The sequence below is a fragment of the Nanorana parkeri genome, unplaced genomic scaffold, assembly GCF_000935625.1.
Source record: "Nanorana parkeri isolate BGI_ZX_2015 unplaced genomic scaffold, ASM93562v1 scaffold1054, whole genome shotgun sequence".
NCBI classification, from domain to species: Eukaryota; Metazoa; Chordata; class Amphibia; order Anura; family Dicroglossidae; genus Nanorana; species Nanorana parkeri.
The window spans coordinates 370,880-379,298 of record NW_017307322.1 but is presented as its reverse complement, the minus strand read 5'-3'; the positions used below and the strand labels follow the sequence as shown (position 1 = coordinate 379,298).

The 8,419-nt window shown below is 41.5% G+C and overlaps 1 protein-coding gene across 1 annotated transcript in view; it reads right to left on the bottom strand.

The window, feature by feature from the left end:
* Nucleotides 1-1,741: 1,741 nt before the first annotated feature.
* LOC108796083 (hydroperoxide isomerase ALOXE3-like) overlaps nt 1,742-8,419 on the bottom strand; it is a 17,348-nt gene continuing 10,670 nt past the window's right edge. The window contains 9 exon segments of the mRNA XM_018567474.1: nt 1,742-1,921; nt 2,685-2,855; nt 3,055-3,155; nt 3,550-3,671; nt 3,771-3,940; nt 4,733-4,819; nt 5,088-5,312; nt 5,460-5,757; nt 8,101-8,184. Of these exon segments, the coding sequence (XP_018422976.1) occupies nt 1,742-1,921; nt 2,685-2,855; nt 3,055-3,155; nt 3,550-3,671; nt 3,771-3,940; nt 4,733-4,819; nt 5,088-5,312; nt 5,460-5,757; nt 8,101-8,184 (1,438 nt within the window).

Genomic DNA, 8,419 nt, shown 5'->3' with positions numbered 1-8,419 from the left:
TAAAACCCCACACATTTGCAAGCAATATTAAAGTCAAACGGGATTAAGGCAAATTAAAATGCCAATTAAACCACTTACAATGGATGCTGCTCCTTGATGTGTAACCCCTTCATGACTGAGCTTGTTTTTGGTTTCTGTTCGTAAATGACTGACACTTTTGACATTTTTGCTGTGTGATTCTTCCACGTCAGTAATATACTTTCTTACAAAGTGCACCCACACATATTATATATTGTTTTTTAGAGGACAGATAGGGCTATATATTTATATCACATGTGTGTGTAACGCCTCACTTAGGACAAATACAAAATTAAAAAAAAAAGGAAAAAAAACGTAAAAAAAAAACTTTTCCCAGTTTTGATTTGTAGTATTTTTTTTAACAAAACCAGCACAGCTAAAAAAAAAATGCAATACACACATTCATTTGTCCCTTATTTTTAATTTTTTTACACTTTCACTATTTTTTTTAATTTACACTTTTTTTATACTGACAAATTTTATTTATTTAATTATATCAGGCAGTCATTGTGAATTAATCTCACTATTACTGCTTGATAAATGAATAAAACATTTTTTAATTATCAGGCTGCTTCAAACTTCAGAACAGCCGATAATAAGTTAGTGACACTGATCCTGCAGCAGTTCAGGATTCAGCTGTCACTATAGGTTTTCTGATTGTTGCAACAACGATCAGCAAACTGAAACATTCTTCTTCCAGGAATAGATACATTATAGGAATAGACACATTATGTATCTATTCCCAAAAGGAAAAAAAAAAAAAAAGCCAGTATAGCTTGAGAGAGATATCTCTCGATCTATACGAGCTGTCAGAATGCCGGCAAAAGCCGACATGCGTGTCTGCTTTGCTGTGACTCTCAGACACCCGATATTAAGGTATCGGGTGTCTGAAAAAGGTTAACCCTTTCAGTAATGGATCTCTAGATAGTTAGACATCCATTACTGAAAGGTAACCGCTGATTCTCAGCGGTTAGCAGCCTTCTAGTGCAGCAAATAACTCGTCACGTACAGTGTACGTGACGAGTCATTTGGTCCCTTTGTGGCTGGACGTACAGTGTACGTCTCCCGTCACGAAGGGGTTAAATAGTTTGCCGCAGAATCAGCTGTTCCTTGAGCACTGGTCCCGACTTCCTATTTTAGAGTCACGCCTTTTTAAGCAGCGTGCTATGTGTTTTAGCAAGGTGTGTGTCTCAAACAGCAAATCAAGCTACTTTCTTACCACCTGGCCCCCCTCCTCCCAGCTAGTAGATGAACAGTTGGGATATTGTACTAGACAGGGAGTTCAGGGAAGCAGAGCTACTTTGAAGCAGCTGATGTGAAACGATGAAAAAAAAAAAAAAACCTAAGTTGAGTTTATTTCTTTATGCCTTTTGAAGCCCCACCTGTAGCAATTTCTCTATAGTCTCTTGCTTGGGGTACTGTACACAACTACATAAAGCCCTTCCTACAATTCTAAGTTAGTACGGGCTGTTGATTTCGGTAAAACCATGGATTATACAGTAGCCCCTCACAAGGGTCCTGAAGCCCCCTTTGGAAAGTGGCATAAAAAAATAAAAAATAAAACTCCACACGATATATGCTGAGAAATATTTTAGTAATTAGTGTTGTTCCAGATACAAGCTCTCACTGTAAAACATTCTGCAGTATTGACAAGATCTGTACCAATCCCACCACAGGCAGATTGAGAACACAGAGTTGGCCAGTAGAGCCACCAGTATCAGTGTTAGATTGAGACACTGTTTGCCATCTCGCTCGGATCCAGATAGGAATAGGGTAGGGACAAGGTCTTGTTCCTCTCTTGGATGGACGTGGAGATTACTGCCAGTTTATCCTGGAATTCCTTAATAAACTTCTGTGGAGTCTCCTCTGTAAAATGTACATCAGGGTAGCTTCCTAGAGTCCTCTGTGGAAGAGAGCTTCCTGAAGTTAGCAATACAAGTGCTTAAAGTCACCATAAAAATTGCCATTGGTTTGTCACATTCAGCTGAACTTTTTCTGTTAAAGTTTTGTAGCGTTACCAAACACTTCCGTTCTAATGAGCATCATTTTTTTCATACCAATCATGTATTGTGTTTATGAATGTTCCATTTATCATGTCTATCAATCATGTCTCACTTTATAATTTGAGTGTTATTTTTGTATGAAGAACTTAAAATCATTGTGGAGTGAGCTTACAGGGGAATCATGTTAGCTTACAGGGGAATCATGTTGTCAATTTTATGAAATCTATTTACCTTTTAATCAAATAAAATAAATATTTTCTAAACAATGTTTGGTTTGTAAGTTGTCAGCCGGTTGCCCAAAAAACCCCAACTTTCCTGATTTTTTGATAAACTACTTTCTAGGGGTGTGGCATCCTGTGTCTAGATTCAGGTCACTCCATTTCAAATCTAATGAGCATCAGAACATACAAACATTTGCTACTGGCTACAGATGGTGGGTTATGTTCCCTAACCCTTTGAAGCAAGTGGCTTGATCAGCTGCAATATTACAGAACAAGTCAAGTTGAAAACTTACTACCTATACCATGACCTGGATGAAGCACTGTCAGACAAAAACATAACACTATGCAGCCCATAGTATTCCATGTAAAACAATATTTATATGACATGGATCAAACATGTGATCAGCATTTTGTATATTGCTTCTCAGATTCTGGCACTTACCTTATTCTGGGGCTCATTGCTGAGGGTCCAAACTGTGACCATACCAGTAGCTGTAGTGTTCACATCTGGCAAAGCCTGTAAAATAGCTTGCATGGTGGTGACCCCTTTAGTGGTGAGTGGGGGACTCTTCATGGAGGTAGGGCCATTGGGCATCCAAGAATAGATATCATACTGCAGAAGAAGAAAGATGCAGATTATGTATCCAGAAGATTGTGGGTTTGCATACCTTCCAAAGAGTCATTTAGTAAGTGTCAGCTTACTATTGAAACTGTATGCATAGTCATAATATAAGGCTTATGTGAATGCTTTAAATGCCGAGGGGAAAAAAGCCACCTGGCAACTATTCTATAGTTGTCAGCTTGTCACTCACCTGACCATTGTTGACAGCTGCATGTTGAGCAGAACATGTAAAGATCACCATAGTTAGGTACTTTATCAGAGAGCCCTTGGCCTCAAAGGAAGATGGGATTTCTGTCACAGGAGAGACATTTTAGTAGAGCATTTATAAAGCCCACCCCAGGTTCCATTAACATTACATTTTCAAGTAACTTAATGCACAATTTGAGCAGTTAACATTCCATTGTGCTCCATCTACCTCTGATCAGCACATGGATAGTGGGGCTTGACACTTTCATAGCCCCTTCACAAAGTGTACGTCTACGCCAGTAGGACAATGCTGCGCACCTCCCCCGCCCCCCAACAATTCCTTTGTGCCAGAATAAAAATGCAGCTAACATTCTGGCACTGCAAGACAACCCCCAAACACAAAACAGTTTGTCCTGACATTAACACCAAAAGGCACCACACCACTTCTCTGCCATACCAAATTTAGGGCATTTTATAAAAAGGTCAGTGGGAAGCATACCTGAAGTTTTATATTCTAGGAATCCTTCCTTGAAGATCTCATCCACCCAGGCCTGAAGTTCAGGGTCTTGTCTGACCATTTCATCACTTGTATAGTAGTAATTAACAATGTCTGACACAAAGCTATGAAAAAAATATTTGTTTATTGATTTGACAATTTAAAGAAGCTGCATGTAAAGTGGTTTAATGCAGAACATTTTAGCATTAATAGAAAATCCCTACCTCTCCACAGCCAACCAGATCTTCATGCCATCATCCCTGTACAGGTAGTTAGGGATGGACTCCATTCCTCTGCTCTCAATATGATCAGGGAGACAAAGACTACTATAGGTCAGACCATCCATGGCTTTCTTTAGGAGTACTGGGACCCCTCCATTCCCCACTGCCACAGCCTTGAGAGAACCGAATATTAACATTTTTACACTTATTGCATTGTTACCAGACAAGTGTTGCCAGAAAGACAATTAGTAGGACTACAGGAGGAGATTGTGGACTTCGTTAGGGCAGGGTTAACATTTAGCCGTTTTTCACCAGCCGTGTCATCTTTGACAATAGGAAGCAGCACATGTGGGATTGGGCAGTATGTAGACCAATAAGATAGTGAAGTTGCCACTTTGGATACACCTAGAAGGCTCAGAACCCCAGGTTTTTATTGCCATCTTTGTTCACAGATCTATACGCCCGATACCATTGCAACTGGGACAGCAGTTATGAGAAATCCAAAGAGTCAGTCTTGGGATTTCTCATGACTGCTGTCCCAGTAGCAATGGCATAGTGAAGAGGGCAGATTTGACAGTGTTTTTGGCAAACACCCCTTTTTGCTATAAAAGGTTTGTCCTTTATAGTTTACCCTTGGGTTGAACATTATACAGGATTTATATAGCGCTGACAGTTGGGGAGCACTTTACAATACAAATCACAAGATGTTGAAGGCCCTCCCATAAGAGCCTTCAGTTTAAAAAGATTCAATTCCTGTCCAAAACAGGAAAACTCATCCCACTACATGAATTACCATAAATCCGACAGTTTTTGACCCTTCCTCAAAAAGATGTGACATATGGCATAAAAACAGCAATAGTGGTGACAGCAGCGTTATTTTAACTAGTTTCAACAATAGTTTAACTCAAGCAATCAAGATACTAGAGTATCTGTGGTCACCACAAAAACCAGACAGCCATTCTTACTTGATCAAAGAGGCCTTTGGGTCCAATAAGCTGCTTCCTGGCAAGGGTGTTTATTTCCAGTGTGTATTGAAGATGTGGCGTAATCAGCTAGGGAAGAGGAAAAAAATGATATCCATCCCAACTATCAAGGGAATTTGACCTTAATGTCAGCAATGTGCTGTTTTGCTTGAACACTCTATAGTTTGCCAACATAGAAGATTATGGAAGACAAGAGTTAAACCTCCCAAGGCCTCATTCATATCTTATCTCTGCATTAATGTGTTGCAATAATGGGCTGTTAATGCACCAGAATGGAAAAACATTGTGCTAGGGCTTAGTGCTTTGGAATCCTCCCTCCTTCGTGACACCCACTTACCTTATACAGTGGGTGTGCCATTGGAAGTTGCCTGGTTGTGGCAATGGAGAAAACTTCAGCTAAGAGATGGGTGCGGAGAAGGTGCGTATCAGTTTCATGTACCTGGAAGTCAGAATTACGCACCCAGATCTTGGCCAGTAACCAGTCAAATGCAGAGTCACTGGGCAGGAAGATTGGCACATTATCTCCAGGGGTCTGAGATAACTGCAAAAGAAAAACCACACCCTAATTGAAGACATATGAGCCAACATAAGCATAAATTGCATTAAGTAGGTTCAAAAATTGCATTTACAGTTTCTAATAGCACACCATGCAAGTGGTTCTCTAAAAGTCTACAATGCATTGTTAAAACAGTTTAGATTTTTACTACACAGTTGAAGCAAGGCTATGCCAGGTTTGCAGCGGAAAACTGATGGTGCCTGCAAGAGAATGCAGAGTGCTAGAGTTTAGAAAAATCTGCAGCGCTCTCAGGTTTGTGGTGAGAAAGCACTGCATGCAGGAGCTTTTCCCCAAAGAGGAAGCCACCATGTGTTCACCGATTGGGAAGTTGTTTGGAATTTTGAGGCATTTCTTGATCAGTATAGGATTAATTCCATTCAAATATTGGCTACCAAAGAAAGAATCTTCCTTCCATATCTCACTCACGCGATCTGAAATACAAGATTAAAGACTGAAAAGATTTAAACTGCTTCATTGAAAAGGTGCCTCTGAAGGCTGTTTTTTTTATAATGCACCAGCTTTATTTCCCCCCTTACTTGGATATACACTTGTGGACAGAGCTATGCCCAAGCATTGCATATTGGGAAGATATCAGCAGTGCATTGCTGGGAAATATCTGTAATCTCATTAATTCTCATGGAAAGGCATGTTCATGAGAACCAATGCAACATGATCGCAGTTTACAAACTCTGTGGTGACTGCAGTATTGGGAACATACTACTTAAACCAAGTACTGTGAGGTAGATGCGAGGGCACAAGTTGGAGGGGAGGAGCTATCGTCTACTGTGTAAGGGGTATTTACTGTGTAGTAAATTGAATTCTGACACTCTGCTAATGCCAACTGCCTTGCTTAAATAGAAGTCATGAGCGCATGGCAAGTATAGCCAGAACACCTTACCCACTCAAGTCACTGAAGCAATTGGGGCTGCTAAAAACATTAAGGCCTTGTTCACACCAAATGCAGAGCAGATCCGGTCAGGTTTCTGCACACGCACGCTAGTCTTTTAGACGCGTTTTGACGCATTCCGGGCTCCTTTTGTTTAAAAAAAATGTTTTTTTTAAAGTTTAAAATGGGCTTCGTGTGTTCCAGACAATGGCATGCGTTTTTGATGCGTTCTGCTCTGCAACTGCGATGTGAACTGGAGTAAAAAAATACCATTGGAATACATTATACGCAGTTTTGATCCGTAAAAAAAAAAAAAAATCCAAAGCGCCAATAATGACCAACTGATAAAAATGAAGTGCAAGCGTGGATAACTAGGGGTGCTGCCCCACTTCAGCCTGGGAAGCTGCAACACTATGGGAGAAAAGAAAAGAGAAGGGTGCCCACCCTAGTGTAGATGGTTTTCAATAATGTGAGCTAAAGTACAAGGTAAAAAAAAACAACAAACGAGAATCAGTAAAATCATATGAGATTAGCCAGAACGATATCTGAATATCAGCTGCACAGATGCCCGTGTATCAAACACAGGACTCCTTTTTGATGATGTGTTTCCGGGGCCACGCCCCCTTCATCAGAACATCAGTTTTGATCCGGTCTGCACCTGCTCCGCGCTTCGTGTGAACAAGCCCTTAGCTGATATGGATGCCCTGGATCCTCCAGGCGGACACATGCCTAGAGTAACATCCCCAATGCCCCCGCTCCCACCCTAGGGCGTGGATCGCTCCTTCCTCTACCCATTAGGGCACGGTACCTCCCAGGCAGGCTTCCCCCTACCCCACATCCCCCTCTACACCCTTACCTATGCTTTTCCCATCCCCCCCGCTTTCTCCTTTTTCCCCCCTTTCCTCATTCATCCCTCCTATTTCTCTTATTTTGGGTGCTCCTCATCGCTGTTACCGATCTCAGGGGCTCATCGCTTTACTGGACTCCTCATCCACAATGCAGTGGCACAGCCACAAGTGATGTTCATAAACGCGCTCTGAAAACACCGTTAGGGAGCTATATACCTTTCAGGTTAATATCCTCCAACTGATCCGTAGATCCCAGAAGCGTGCATGCAACTATACCGCGAATGAAGAGCCGGAGAGCTCATTCACTTACATGTGCCTCCCTCCCCCACTTCCTACACCCTCTACCCGATGAGCCTCGGGGCATCTCCCTTTTGCACTGTAATGTAACTTTATAGATTTTATTTTCTTGGAAAAAATTGCTCTTATTACATCCGTTTTATATTTTTGCTATGTAATACCTTGTCCCTGTAATGTACAATCACATGTAACCAAACAACTGATGATAAGTGTCTTGTTCTGTTCAATAAACTTTTAATCTTTAAAAAAAACAGACAAGCACGCGTTTGAGGGCTACCTGGCTGTATCCCAATGGATACGTGCGGCAAATACACCCCAAAGAAGCTCCTGTACTGCTTTGGGCCTAGGGTGTTTTGCAGCGCGTACCTACGCACTGTAAAACGCCCAGGTGGGAACCATGCCCATAGGCAATCATTGGTTTTCACATAGCGTAGGAACGCACTGTAAAACGCCCAGGTGTGAACCAGGCCTAAGGGATAAGACTCCTGACAGGCACATGATTAGAATTGAAGTTCTCACCACAGCAGTGACAGTCTTCCTACTCTTGAGTTAGAACAAAAACTAAAGGCAGCCTAGAGTACCTCCAACACAGGCATTCCAACTCAAGGTAGTCCCATCACGATTCAGATGCAAAGGTTAATTGGTGGGTTATACACTTACTGGCCATACTCATACAACCATGAACTACAAATAACAAGTTCTGCTTCACAGGACAGAATGATTCAGAAGCAGATTTTACGCACATGAATACTGTGATCTTCGCAGAGTAGACACCATTTTGATGTCTTCTAGGTTCTGCCATGAATCCATGTTGCATGCAAATCCTTTCAGCTTTGTTTCTATGCCACTAGAGGGGGGGGGAAAAAGGCCCAGAACTAGTAAGACAATGTTATATGGACTCATCTATAGTCAATACAGGAATACTTGGACTCCAAAAGCTGGTGCACAGTACTCAGCCCTGGTCAATCCTATATAGCATTCAGCCTCCTACTATAAAGATACATGTAGGCTCAGAGATCCTAGAGTACAGCTGGTCATTGACTGATTTTCAGCTACAAAGCCTGTGTAGTTTGGGGGGGGAA